Source organism: Hermetia illucens, chromosome 2, assembly GCF_905115235.1.
Source record: "Hermetia illucens chromosome 2, iHerIll2.2.curated.20191125, whole genome shotgun sequence".
Classification (NCBI taxonomy): domain Eukaryota; kingdom Metazoa; phylum Arthropoda; class Insecta; order Diptera; family Stratiomyidae; genus Hermetia; species Hermetia illucens.
Genome location: NC_051850.1, coordinates 161,852,701 through 161,867,994, shown reverse-complemented (window position 1 = coordinate 161,867,994; position 15,294 = coordinate 161,852,701). Strand labels below are relative to the sequence as shown.

Genomic DNA, 15,294 nt, shown 5'->3' with positions numbered 1-15,294 from the left:
GATCCGTGCAGAGAACGCAAGTCGCTTTCTCGCTTTCATTGCAGATCTTCGCTTGATGACCCGCTTGGCCGCATCTCCGGCATGCTGGGAAACTCCGTCACTCCTCGTTTTCCTTATGGAAGACACGTCTCCTGCGTTGTCTCCGGGTTCCATCCTATAGCGGATTTCAATAAGGACTTTCGTAAATCTCTTGCCTTTCGTCGTCTTAATGAGCAGAGTCGACGGTGTAGTCTTCCTTCGCTTCCTCGTCTTTTCTGCTCCTGGTTTTGTTTGGCAGCCTCTTTGTCTTTGGACAGACGTATCTCTGGCGGCGTAGTCAGTTGCTTCTTTTTTTCCTTCTTTGCCTTCTTTTTTTGGTCCCTGGAAACTACTACGATAAAGTCTCCTTCAGGCACGTCATCCTTTTTCCGCTTTTCCCCTGTTCGCTTTACAGTGGGCTATCTGCGGTCCGTTTGACGCAAGCAGCGTTCTCAGCGGGGAGTGCGGCGGTTTCTGCTGTCCAATCGTCTTACGCTGCTCTCCACGTTCGCCTATAGAAGGAGATGCAGTCCAATAGTTCCTCCACATCCATCAGTCCATTTTTGACGCCTTTGCTGACGTTCCTCTGTAGGAACGTTGTCGACCGCATACGCTTCACCACTGCTGCGCATTTCCTGATGAGCCTTTCCTTTTCGACTACACTTGCACTCGGTTTGTGTTCGAATCCATATGCTCTGGACTAGCGAAGTACACAGTAGTGACCCAGGTATCAATAGACATGACAACTGGATTGTAATGGATAATGGTCTGACATTTGGACTGGTAGGAAATAATTTTGAATCGGTGAATCGACTCAGAGCGGATATAGAACCAAAACCTTTTTCTGAAATAGCGGAGAAGGATGTTGACAGATTCGAAAATAACCTAACTAGCACCCCGCTCTGCGCGGTGCAAGCTGACATTATGTCAGATGATCAATTGCTCAAGTACTTTGTCTCATATGAAGGACTTCTCTTTATATTTAGACGGGTAAATAACAAAAGGTCATCTGATTTGAATGGAATACAAAATATAGTGTTAAAGTATTCCCGGAATTTGTTCTTCGCAATACTTCATATTTCCCACGACAATGGAAGAAGGGTAGGCAGGTAGGTATCAGTGATTGCTCCGAGGAGCAAAATTAGCGCTGTGGTGTGCCGTTTTCATGTCACAAACTCCTAAGACCATGACTACTGTGATAAGACCAAGAAAGCAGAATCCATCTGGCTCAGATCTTCAGAGCGAGCCCGTAGCATTCATGATGAAAAGCAGCTCCCCAGCATGCAACTAGAGATCTAGATTTAGATAGTATCCGCAGCCTGGATCTGGCTAGAGCAAAGGAAGTGTCTGAGGGTCTCTCCCTCCTTCTCCACAGGCCCCCTATAGGCCAGCGCTCCAAACTACCGGAGTCTGCATTTGTACGCGTTTGGCATAAGAGCTCTCACGATCGGTTTTTGTCATATGTGGGCTAAGTCCTACTTGAATTGGCACGGGTGGTGACATTTCACCAGCTGAGGACCGCGGCTGCTAAGTAGTGCGAATAGATTCCAACCTTGATATTCGCCAGCGAGACACAGGCTGTGTCCCCCGAAGGACTGCCAAGAGCAGTCAATCACCCCGCTCATTCTCCGTTATCTTCTTATGACCGGGAACCCAGAGGAGGGTGACTTTGATCGTGCCCCCAGACTGTTCAGAGCATTTTTACACTGCCCCAAGAACCTGGAGGATGTCGCTTCTGAGCACAAGGCCTTATTGGCCGCTGTTGGTCGGTTGTCGGTCAGAAAAGTTATGTTACGCTTAGGGCTCGTATCATATCCTAGTCATCGACATCTTCCACTTTTAAAACGATGGCCAATTCTGAGAGACTGTACAGACCATCTTTGATCCATCCGTGAAGAATACTGTGGCAAAGGCACAAAGGTGACAAAGGCGGTCAAGGAAGAACGGCCCTGGTTTCTTGTGAAATTCGACGTAGTCCGTGGGGAATTACCAGAGTTCCCAAGGTACTTCACAAATATATGTAGGTGGTTCACCGGGTCATCTAGTTATTAAAAAAATGTAAAGTAACGAGCATGTGAAGCATTGATTTAACAAAAAAAAAAAACAAGTATTTACTTTGAGTGTCCTATGTGGCCATTTAGGTCTAATAAATGTTGTTCGCTGATTCTTGCTATCTGTTAGCTCCTTCAAACTATCAGGAGTTATTCTTAGTCAGAATTGTGTGCTGCTCGGAAGGAAACTGGAACTTTGCTGTAGTTCAAATACTTCATTCAATATTCAATAAAATCCGCATGGACGGATATCAATTTATGATTAAATTGTTCATGAGTTCAATGAGTGCATATGCGGTACGGGATCGAACATTATTTGCAGGGTGCAGACCTCATAAGCTAGTCATTATCTTATATTCTATATTACCATTGACAAATATGGACCCCGCTCTCGAGGCTGGGGAAAGTGTGCAGCACGAAATCGTGCACAACGTGTGTGATCCCTTACCGAGTAACCACCAACATTCTGCTATCTAATATTGAGGTATATATCTGAGGAACGACAGTAAGGCACACATGTCATATGATCGAGACTCGAATTGAGCGATGTAACTTCTTGTTGACTTCCAATGACAATGGAGAATAAAATGTGGAAGCAAGGATCGCTTTGTAACTACTATCCATACGAGGCACGAAAACTAGGCAACATGGATGCAGAACATCGTTTTCAAGCTTCTGCAAAAATCAAGTTGTCTGGATGACTGGGAATACATCATTTCTTATGCACGTATGTATCTTTATATTCATGCACAAGTCAGTGCACAAGATTCATGGGGCCAGGACCATCAATGATACCATAATCATTTAATATTATTTACATTCATATGTCTATGGGGATGTTGTAGGCATTTGATTGGAATCAGTCAGGTGTCCGTCAGCCTATGAATTTGCAGTAGATAAATTACCCCGAAACAACTGAGCCCAAAGTCGCGAAGTTTCGTGGCAATTTGAGATATCTTATTCAGGACGAACAAAATTATCTCATGAATTTCTTAAGAGAAGCATATGAACATGTGGCTCTTGTGGCGAGGTGAGAATTTTTCTACCAAATATAGGGTATGAAAGGAGCGCGTGCAGGAATTAAACTCAAGGACGTTCGTAAGTACAGGTACTGGTTTTTAGGAACTATTTGAATGGAAATTATAGGACGAGTAATAACAGATAAATGTGGAGATGAAAGAATAATTAACTGTTGTGAGAAGGTCAATCACTGTCAGTTCCGAAATTTCTAGGAAAAACAAGTTAGGAAATCGTAAACTGGATGCTTATTGGATGCAGGTATGAAAGATTTTGTGTTTCCTACGCAAGAAACTTTGGGTGCGGTTCCATTTGTATGTAATTATAATAAAAACACAATAAAGTACATCTTTTCAAGAACTATTTGCACAACTAACCTAACTTCAAAAAACCAAAAATGACTAATGGTTTCGTTCAGGGCAGAGGCAACTCTTCAGACGCTGCCTCACCTCTGCCCGAGGAGCAGTGTAACCGACCGTGCGATGCCCCAAACTAGGGATCCATGGACCAAAAAACGTGGGAGTAAGTGGCTCCCCATTTGGTCCGGTCCACCATCATATGGATGTGGACTTAGGATCCCGCATATCCTAAACAACTAACCTAACTTTCTTAGAGAAATAGCCGTCAAACAGTAAACTGGGAGCCAATCTATCACTCTCCAGAGGTTGATATGTGGCTTTCCAGGAGTCTAGCCTCTCCGCTACCTGCACTGCTGGTGAGTAATGACAGTCACATCCTCTATGAGGTGAACCTATTGTTAAAAAGCGCAGTATACATCAGAGCCTTCAATAGCAAAACCGAACCTAAAAACATATTCAAACCCAAAAAGGAAGAAATTTCGAGTAGGTCCGAGACAAAGGTAGGAGACAGGGGACCCGGTGTTCGGCATCAGACTGGTCAAACTAATTAAATCATTCTCGGAGCAAATATTCACTAGTGATGAGCAGGAAATCATTACAGACCTTATCGTCAGAGCAAATGTGTATGGGATGGAGTGTCAAGCTTGTGTTAATTGGCATATCCTTTCGGACAGATTTGGTGCTGGTAGTCTGTGTAATGAAGGATACGGCGAAATGCCTCAGGATCATAACTCCTAAATTGTCAGGCTTGAAGCGAGCAGAACTGTTAACAACTGCAATGGGAGATGTACTACGAGCACACATGGTGAGAGTCTTCTTTCCCAAAGCCGCAGAGGGGAAGATAGAGCAGCACACCTCTTCATCATCATTATCATCATCAACGGCGCAACAACCGGTATCTGGTCTAGGCCTACCTTAATAAGGGACTCCAGACACCTCGGTTTTGCTTCGAGGTCCATCAATCGATATCCCTAGAAGCTGTCTGGCGTCCTGACCTACGCCATCGCTCCATCTCAGGCAGTGTCTGCCTCGTCTTCTTTTTCTACCATAGATATTGCCCTTATAGACTTTCCGAACTGGATCATCCTCATCCATACGGATTAGATGACTCGCCAACCGCAATCTGTTGAGCAGGATTTTATCCACAACCAGACGGTCGTGTTATCGCTCATAGATTTCATCGTTATGTAGGCTACGGAATCGTCCATCCTCATGTAGGGGGCCAAAAATTCTTCTGAGGATTCTTCTCCCGAATGCGACAAAGAATTCGCATTTTTTTTTTTTGCTAAGAACCCAGGTCTCCGAGGAATACATGAGGAATGGCAGGATCATAGTCTTGTACAGTAAGAACTTTGACCCTATGGTGAGACGTTTCGAGCGAAACAGTTTTTCTAAGCTGAAATGGGCTCTCTTGGTAGCCAACAACCGTGCGCGGATTTCATTGTCACAGCTGTTATTGGTTGTGATTTTCGACGATAGATAGGAGAAATTTTTATCCTTTTGCGGCTGGGGCCAAGTATGTTTGTGGCCGTATTTATGATAACATTCTTCAGGTGATTGTGAAGATCATTTGTTGATGCTTCATCTCCAGGATCTCTGTCGACTGCGGTTATTGCGGCATCCATTCCCCTTTATAGGTGTTACGGAGGGCTGTGTTTTGGATGGCTTCAGTGTTACCTGTCACCTGATGGTCAGAACGGATTCTGGGCGGTTTCGTTATTCGAGCTCGGAGTACCATGCTAACCAGAGAGTGATCCGAGTCTAGATTGGCCCCCCTATATGTTCTGACATTCATCAAGGCTGAGAGGTGGCGGCGTTCGATCAACACGTGGTCAATTTGGTTGAAAGTGGCCCCGTATAGAGAGGCCCACGTTTACTTTGAGTATATACTGCAGTAGTAAGGCTAATGATTACCTATAGGGCAGTAATCTGTGCAAACAGAACCAACCTCAGTACAACAGTCAAAGAGCTCCACAGACTGGCTTGTGTGTGTATCACGGCGGCCAACGGCATCCCCAGAAATTCTTCTGGGGTTGAGTCTGCTCCATCTTCACAGACAGTTGTCGGCAAGAAAGTTTTAATCGAAGAGAGGGGGCCTCCCCTCTCCATCATAAAGTTTTCACCCCTCCAGGGATGGGGCCGAAATTCTGAAAATTATTGAAAATGCCACCCAAAAAATCGAAGATCATCTAGACCTGCACAATAACTGTCAGGCAGCTGCTGAAATATCTGAAGAACAAAACTCGCGACGGGAAATAGAACGAATCAGAGCCTCTACTTCAAGAACTGCTGAAACATCAGAAAAGCGAGATTCATGATTTAAGAACCCGCCAATTTGAGCTTTCACTTCTAGGTATAGCGAAACATCTAAAAATCTCCGAAAAAATTCTTCTTTTTTCAGAGTTGCTATAATTCCTGAGAAGCACAACATGGTGGAGCTGAACGCTCACGACAGGTTCGATCGTTATTAAGAATCGATCCCTATAAAGCACTGACAATGCAGACTACGATTACGAAATACATCGAAATGTTCTCATTATTAGGTTAATTGTGCTTACATTGTCCGCTCATGAAAAGCTACCAGCACTGTTACTCATAAACGGAAAGTCTTCGTGAGCACATGTCTCATCGTGCCATCAAAGTACGCTGGTACTACAGGGTGCGGCAGCATAATTTCCTTTTTTAAAATGCGCGCCACTCAGTTAGTTGATGTCATAGCGGAGCGCCAGTGGTCTCGTTCAAGAGGGGATACTGTAAAGTTTTGTCCCGACACGGTTGAGGCGCCATCATGCGTTGGAATAGTGAGGAGCGTGCCTTTGCCGTTGAGGTTTACTTTTCAAGCGGATGTTCGGTTATTGCAACACAGCGTGCATTTCGGAATCGCTTTAATTTAACCCCGTTGGCTCCCGTCCCAGACCGCAAATCAATTGTTACATGGGTCACTACATTCAGACAAACTGCAAGTGCGACAAAAGGAAGAACTGGAGTCCCCCGGCCCGTTAGATCACCTGAGAACATTGAAGCAGTGAGAGCGTCAATGTTGCGATCGCCACGGCGTTCTGCGCGCAAACACGCATCTGCCCTTGGACTATCCGATCGTTCTGTGAGAAGAATTCTTCGTGATGATCTTCATTTTCATCCCTATAAGATGGCGATAGTGCAGGAACTTTCAGAACGTGACTTCAATTCTCGGATGAACGCGTGTGAGCTTCTTCTTGATGTCGTTCCCGAGAGTGCTATTGTTTTTTTTAGCGATGAAGCCCATTTTCATTTGTGTGGGTCGGTTAACAAACAAAACATGCGCTACTGGGCTGACACCAACCCTCGAGAATTGCATCAAAAGCCTTTGCATTCACCCTAAGTCACAGTGTGGTGTGCAATTTCCTCAGCTGGAATTATTGGTCCCTGGTTTTTTGAGGAAAATGAGGTTACAGTGACAGTGAATTCGGACCGGTATGTAAACATGCTATAGAATTTTTTTTCCCACGGCTAGAAAATTTGGATTTGGGGGACACTTGGTTCCAACAAGACGGTGCAACAGCACACACTTCAAGAGCATCGATGGCTGTTTTGAGGGAACACTTTCCAGAGCGCCTTATCTCAATTAGAGGCGATTTGGAATGGCCGGCACGCTCTCCCGATCTGTCCCCTTGTGATTTTTTTTCTATGGGGTTTTTTGAAATCCCATGTTTATGTGAACCGTCCAAGAATCTTACAAGATTTGAAGACCAACATCCAGGAAGAAATTGCCAGCATAACACCTGCTATGCTAACAAGAGTCATGACAAACGCCAGAAATCGGTTTACGCAATGTATGGAGAATGAGGGACGTCACCTAACAGATTTGATCTTCAAAACAATGTAAATAAAAACTTTAGACATGTACCTACATTATAAAAAATAAATAAATATTTTCCGATGCATAGAATAGTTTTTATTGAGTTTTGAAAAAAGGAAGTTATGCTGCCGCACCCTGTATTTCGAACAAAGAACTTGATTGGATCACATGCTAGTTACTCGTACACAAAATTATCAAAAAGCGGGAGTAGCAATAAATAAATCACACATTACGCCGTGCAATAGGACCCAATCCCCTAAGATGAGTAGGTTGTCCAAGAAGCACTTGCCGCAGAGCAGTAGAGTAAGAGTGTAGAGTTCCCGAGAAGTCTTGGAAAAAGCTGAAACACATTTTAGCGGATCATGAAAGCGTGGTTGACGCGCTATGTCCCACTGAAGTGTAAATAGCAACTGTATAAACATAAAAGGGATATTGAATTGGTGGACCTCGGCGCAAAACCGGGGTGTCTGGAGTTCCTTATTAAGGCAGGCCTAGACCGGATACCGGTTGTTACGCCGTTGATGATGATGATGCTCCCAGGGCAGAGGTGAGGCAGCGTTTGATGAGTTGCTTCTGCCCTGGATGAAACCGTCAGTAAACTTTATTTTGATAAACTTAGGTGTGTAACCCGAAAAGAAAGAGTCCGTGGACCACAAGATAGGAAGTAACTTGCTCCCCAAATGGTCCGGTCCGTCATCAAGTGGATAAGGACTCAGGACTCCCAGCATCCTCTCTAACATCCTTTTATGCAAACTTCTAAGCCGTTTGTTATATCTGATGGTGGCATTTCCTGTCAGCACTGGACTATCACATCCTTGCGGTCCTGAATACTTTCATATTGATTTCCCCTAGGAAGACAGAACGTGGCAAATTATCCCAAGCATTTTTGGTAATGTGGAAGTCTGGAAATTGTACTGGTCATTTCGAGATGGAAAAGATTTTATTATTAAAAAACTCCTTTATGATCTGTATGAATTTCTGCGTTAGTTTTATGACCTTTCAATAAAACTTCCAGCAATTTCGCTGACTTGACCCTGGATCATACCAACAGACAACTCCATGTTCATTCGACCGGAAATAACCTTTATTTGTGTGTTACGATGGTACTCAATACCAGTCAAAACATTTGCCGCCATTTCTTCTTGCGAATGAAGCAGGGTCCAATTTCAATATCATCATCATCATTAACGCAACAACCGGTATCCTGTCTAGGCCTGCCTTAATAAGGAACTCCATGCATCCCGGTTTTGCGCCGAGGTCCACCAATTCGATATCCCTAAAAGCTGTCTGGCGTCCTAACCTACGCCATCGCTCCATCTCAGACAGGGTCTGCCCCGTCTTCTTTTTCTACTATTAATATTACCCTTATAGACATTCCGGGCTGGATCATCCTCATCCATACGGATTAAGTGACCCGCCCACCATACCCTATTGAGCCGGATTTTATCCACAACCTGACGGTCGTGGTATGGCTCATAGATTTCATTTATGTAGATTGTATTTATGTAGACTACGGAATCGTCCATCCGCATGTAGGGAGTCAAACATTCTTCGGAGGATTCTTCTCTCAAACGCGGCCAAGAGTTCGCAATTCTTCTTGCTAAGAACCCAAGTCTCCGAGGAATACATGAGGACTGGCAAGATCATTGTCTTGTGCAGTAAGAGCTTTGACCCTATGGTGAGACGTTTCGAGCGGAACAGTTTTTGTAACCTGAAATAGGCTCTGTTGGCTGCCAGCAACCGTGCGTGGATTTCATCATCGTAGCTGTTATTGGTTGTGATTTTCTACCCTAGATAGGAGAAATTATCAACGGTCTCAAAGTTGTAGTCTCCTATCTTTATTCTTCCCGTTTCAATATAAGCGTTTCCTTATGGCTCTTTAGGCTTGGTACGACTTGATTGTAAGATTCTTCTAGATATTAGATGTGAATATCTTTATCAACTGCTTTCGATTCGGAGCCTTGGGATTTTAAAATAAACGTAGAAATCACAGCTTAAATAATTTTACTGATATAAAGGAAAGAGTCTCGCCTATCTGAAAATGTATCAGAAGGAATAATTGGCGAAACTCTCTCAGTAGAAAAAATTCACAACTTCAATAATTAGTTTTGCTTGATTGAAATTTTTATGTCAACTCTCTTCTCTCTTAACTTCAAGTATTATTTTTTTACATTTTATTTCAAAGCCTACTCCGCCACGGAGAAGACCGGTGGTGGCATTTATCAATCGAATTAACAACATTCGAAATAAATTTCGAATGCTGTTAACCTTGCTGCACCACGTCACTCCACCCTAGATGAAACCTAGGGGTTTCAGCGACTCCCCGTCCTGATCAGGACGTGCGGGCACGTGTCCAGATCCTTGGGAGCGCAGTTTTAAGTTTTAAGGCGGTGAATATTGTTTTTCAGCAGGTGCAGCAATTCCGAATCTGTGAGACCCGATCTCTTGTCGAAGGCCGGATCACCTGAGAGCCTTGGGTTCTCCCCGTATACCAGCTCCGCGGGGCTGGCAGCAAATTCCTCCCGGCGGGTTGTTCGGAGACCAAATAGGATGAGAGGCAAGACTCGAGTCCAGGACGGATCGTCGCGGCCATAATGGCGGCTTTCAGCGTCCGGTGCCAACACTCTAGCATCCCATTGGATTGCGGGTGGTATACCGTAGTCCGCTGGCGTTTGAATCCCAGGAATTTACCTCACTCCGAGAAAAGCGTGGACTGCAGGGACACCAAAGCGAGGGATCCACTCTCGACAGAGGGCTTCGACACAAGATTGCGCCGTAATTTCCTTCAGAGGTATTGCCTGAGGCCACCGCATAAACTTGTCGGTGATTGTGAGGCAATACTTGAAACCGTGCGAGTCTCGGAAAGGTCCTAGTATGTCGAGGTGTACGCGGCGAGAAGTTCTCGATCGTAAGTGCTGTAGTTCCGGGGTTTAACTGTCTAGAAAAGAAGCTCAACGGCTGCCAGACTTGGTTCACCTTTTGGTGAAGAGCAGCACCTACTGCGATGTCAGAGGCATTAACAAAAACGGCCCGGGTACATCTTGTCGAAAAAATGCCAAGAGTGTAGCATCAGCCAGTTGTTGTCTGGATTTATCAAACACGCGGACAGCCCCTTCAGATCATACAATCTCTTGTGTGTCTTTTGTTTTGGGCCCAGACAAGTATGCGTTCAAAACGGACTGGTGTTAGGCGGCCTTGGGCAAGTTTGTGATTGCTTGCACCTTGTCTGGGTCAGGCTGTATTCCGTCAGGAGAAATGAAATGGACGAGGAATCTCACCTGTGTTTGAAGAAACTTGCATTTATCAACGTTTAGGACGAAACCGGCCACAAGGAGACGTTGAAAAATGCACTCGAGATGTGCTCAGACTTTGAGGAAGAAGCTACCAAAACATCATCCAAATACACGAAACAGAACTGTGTCCACATGACTTGCAGAGTTGTGGGAAAGGAAATTACGCTTCCCGTAATATACTATAGCCTGACCATCTTTCTCTTTTGAACAACTACGTCCGCCTGAAGCAGGCTTTTTCCCTTAGTTAACGAGATCTTCCAGCATTTTCTACTCATGTTGTGTCTCGAATTCACTCACCGCTTCATCCAAAGCAATTTTTCTTCCTTTTTTTTGACAACTTTGGAAGTCGGCTTGCAGAAGTTTCACCTGAGTTTCCTTTTCGGTAATTGTACATGATCCGTGAGTTTCTATGGAACATTGTTGTCTGATTTCTGAAATGACTCGTCTTTCCTTGGGGAAATCTATTGAAACTTTTACTTTAGTTTCAGTCAGGCATTTTCTTATTCCAATACGGCTGCTGATTTAGAAAATCTTCAAAAACATATTCCTTTTATATTTTGGCATAAAAGTGGATCACTAATTAGCGTAATAGAAATATAGTATCTAAATTATGACCTGATTGCCATACATTTTATCAAACGATTTGATATTCAATAACAATTATGAATTCGTTAGAAAGGTTGCTCAGGCGATATAGGTGTCTTTTTGGGCAGATACGGTGACCTACGAACTAAACTTTGTAATGATACGTAATTGAGACCAATTTTTTTGTATGCAATGGGAAACGAATATGAGGATATATAGTCATCGTTTCTAGGATAAAAAAACGTTTACTTTTGGAGGATTCTGGTCCATAAATTCGAGTCCTTTTCAGTCGACCGATTTGGAATGCAAGCTGAAATATTTTAGGCAAATTTCTTGTTTTGTAACTGTTTTTTTGTCTTGTTTTCAAAGCGCCATTTCGGTTCCTTCTATTTGATACTAGATGGCGTTGCATGCGCTTAAAAGTGGAAAACACTTGTACTCCTGTCACTTTGGCGGGAAAGCACGATACACATTTCAAAATTAATGATTTATTATCGCTCGACATTGAAAAATGAAGAGGAACGGCTAAGGGAACTATACTGAGCGAACCTAAGTAATGGAGTACTTCAGGTTGCTGATGGGAGGGCACGAACACAAGCACTCTAAGGACTGTTTCAACCTCACCAAGAAGAACCTGCGGATTATAGTCGGAATACTCACTAACTACGGCCAACTAACCTAGGGGAAGCTAAAGATACCTAGGAACACTGCCTGCAAGCTTATAACCCACCCCCCAGGTACACTACAACCAGTAAATGGCGCTCAATAATTCTTCTACGAAGCAGTGCAACTTCTCTTAACAGAATAGTAATAATATTAATCGCTCAAATTGAGGCTATCCATAGTGGGCTAGGCAAAGAAAAAAACATTACGAGTATCGTTGTATTAATTCGGTAACATTTATTGCAACATCAACTAAAATATAAATAGAATTAAGTACAACCAACTAGGCACTTTGTGTTATGCGATTTGAGTAATTCGACATGATCTTATGCTCTTGTAAAAATATATATAAAATGTACACGTTGTCATTTTCAACTTTACGGAGGAAGAGAGATCACGAGTTATCAATTGAGCGAGCATACAGCACAGCATCATGCAATGTTGGAAGAATCTCAAACGGACCCTCCCCTAACGCCATGCTATGTACGAGAGTATCGTAGACCCGGTCCATCGGGTTCGCTAAGTACACCTTCACATTAAGTAACTGCATCTCCTTAAGTATTTCGGTAAGAATTGCACTGCCGGCAACGTCAAGGTGCCACATCGATGATAAATCAATAATTAATATCCGGAAATCATTTAGCAATTTTGATCCTCCATTTTTGTCTCCAATTAATGAGGCGCGACGTATTTTCCTATGATCGACGTCGATTGCTCCGTATAGACTCTTTTTGAATGCGTTGCGGGTTGCGAAATTCAATGATCCTTGGTAATGGAAGATTTTAGTGTATGGGATTGGTATAGCTGCTTTGTGGTAGTTGAGATCGACGTAAATGTTTGATCCTGATACGCTCCCCAGGAGAGCGCACGATGAACGCCAGCCTTTGATGTAGAGTGCCAGGAATGATACACAAATTCCAATAAATAGTCTGGAAGTTGAAAAAAAAATTGAAGATAGGTTAATGTATCGCATCAATAAAAATCTTTTTAACGACTTATGTAGTAAAATATTTTGAAGCATTTCTTAGAACTGTGTTACTTTAGAATTTAAAATTTTCAAGATTTAGTAAGATGCAGGAGAAATAAGCTGCTATCTGTAAATAATTGAGGTTGTCGTGGAAAAATGTCTGGAAAGTTTTGTTGCCCGTTATTGTGCTAAAAATTTGCTAGATTGAAGTAAAACAACTGAACTCAAAAAGCCGCCAACTGGGAAAAGCCGTACAAATCGGCCAGTAGACACTGTTCGGTGCCATGAGTACTGCATCCGGAACAGCTCTAAATGCATTACTCAATTTGCAGCCTTTCAATATATATGCACAAGCGCTACAATCCGAGCTGCCCATGACAAGCTACAGCGGTAGTCAAGCTGCACTAAGGGCGCTGAATAGTTCTTTGATCACCTTGAGAATTGCTCGGGAATGTAGAAACCGACTCAATACGGTGGAATAACTCTGGATGCCTAGTCACTGTAGTGTAGAGAGAAATGAAATTTCGGATGTCTTAGCAGAAGCGGGTTCAATTTCTTTCATGCCCGGCTCTAGACAAGTAATTGAAGTGTGAGTAACATTGGCTGATGTTTCTACTGAAATCTGAGAACAAGCTTCCCATGCCACACACTCTAAGCTTTTCCTGTCAGAACCAAAACAATATTCTGCAGAATTTATCCTCGAAAAGCAGGAAGATTTGCATTCTGAATAGCCAAAATCTACTGGTTGGGTATATGTTTAGAATAGAAATTCTATAGGATGATTCGTGTCCATCCTGTAATGAGGATACAGGAGCATGGAGCATTTTTTATTTGAACGCATCAATCAGCAGATATTTGATACTTATGTACTGCAAAATAGATGGTTGAACCAGTTGCATACATATCATCATCATGAACGGCGCAACAACTGGTATCCGGTCTAGGCCTGCCTTAATAAGGAACTCCAGATATCCCGGTTTAGCGCCGAGGTCCACCAATTCGATATCCCTAAAAGCTGCCTGGCGGCCTGACCTACGCCATCGCTCCATCTCAGGTAGGGTGTGCCTCGTCTTCTTTTTCTACCATAGATATTGCCCTTATAAACTTTCGGGGCTGGGTCATCCTCATCCATACTGATTAGGCGGCCCGCCCACCGAAACTTGTTGAGCCGGATTTTATCCATAACGATAGTATATTATCAACATTTAGAAATTGATTGAACCCCCCCGATTAGGACCGATAGGGATTGAGGTGAGAGCACTATCTGGTCCAAGTTGGGAGTAGGGTTTTTCTGTCTGATATGTATGGTGATTGCTCCGTCTGTACCGGATTGGGATTAAGTTCCGTAATCGACCTTATGATCTCCCCATCAAGCAGCTAAGCCATGACAAAAATGTAGGTTGCGTTGTCCAGAAATCCCCATTTTAAATACTTAAACGTCACTTTCAGGGTCTTTCATTTTTCGTTAAATGTCCATTAGATGATGGTGGGGTGATCACTTATCTGACATCTTGTGATTATTGTCGTTTATTATTGGCAAGTTTTATTCATGTGGACTTGGCGTGTTTTTTGCTGTTTAGCGTGTTGCATATCCATGGGGCATGTCAGATAATGTAGCCATGATATCGGGAACAACGCAGAGGATTTTAAAGTTGTTATTGGGGAAGATAGCTTGATTTCTTTGTGATGATCTTTACATCTTTGGTCCACGTGTTGAAAATGGTCGCTGTGGACTTAGAATCAGATAGTTTCAAGTTCCTGTTGATTAGGGTGGTGTTAAATTTGGCAAAATATTACTTCATTAGAGCGCACATGTTAGATTCGTCGTTTTCAGAGTCAAAATTGAGCAGCCATCAACATAGCTGATGATTTAATTTCCTCCTGGTGATGTGATAGATACCAAATGAATGGGTTACTAAATGGCACTACATATGGGGGAACATTTAATTATTGGTTCGAGAGCGATCTACGGCTGATATTCTCTAGAAGTTACATATGAATTGATATTATCAAAAGCCTACAGTAGACCAAGGGTCACCAAAGTTGTTCGGAGAAGAGAACGGGAAAGTCATTGTGCCGTGGTTAGCGAGTTTAATATGAGTCACAATTATCGGATGGAGTAGCACTTCGAAGCCCTTGGGAGCCGGTGATAATAAGGTGAATGGGCGATAAGATCTTAGTATTGTGTTCATTATTATCGTTAACGGTTCAAAACTCGTGTCCATAATGAAATCGAAATTTAACATAGTGTTGCACCGAAATCCACCAATGCTTGAAGTCATGAAATTTCGAGACAGGATTTGCCATGCTTTCTTCTAGCATATATATTACCTTCCTGAATCATCTTCACCATCGAGCCAGATTTTATCCACAACCAAGCGATTGCGACATCGTTCATAGATTTCATTCATTCATTATATAGGTTGTAACATAGAATCCAAAATTAGAGCCGCTAACCCATAGGGGGCTGAACATTTTTCGAAACACTTTCTTTTCGAATGCG

General features: G+C 43.1%; 1 protein-coding gene across 4 annotated transcripts in view; it reads right to left on the bottom strand.

Moving 5' to 3' along the window:
• Positions 1–12,036: 12,036 nt before the first annotated feature.
• Positions 12,037–15,294, bottom strand: part of LOC119647848 (solute carrier family 26 member 6) — a 61,063-nt gene continuing 57,805 nt past the window's right edge. For all 4 annotated transcript variants that reach the window (XM_038049115.1, XM_038049113.1, XM_038049116.1 and 1 more), the window contains exon 6: positions 12,037–12,753. In XM_038049115.1, the coding sequence (XP_037905043.1) occupies positions 12,219–12,753 (535 nt within the window). In that variant the 3' untranslated portion in view covers positions 12,037–12,218. The remainder of the gene's footprint in view (positions 12,754–15,294) is intronic.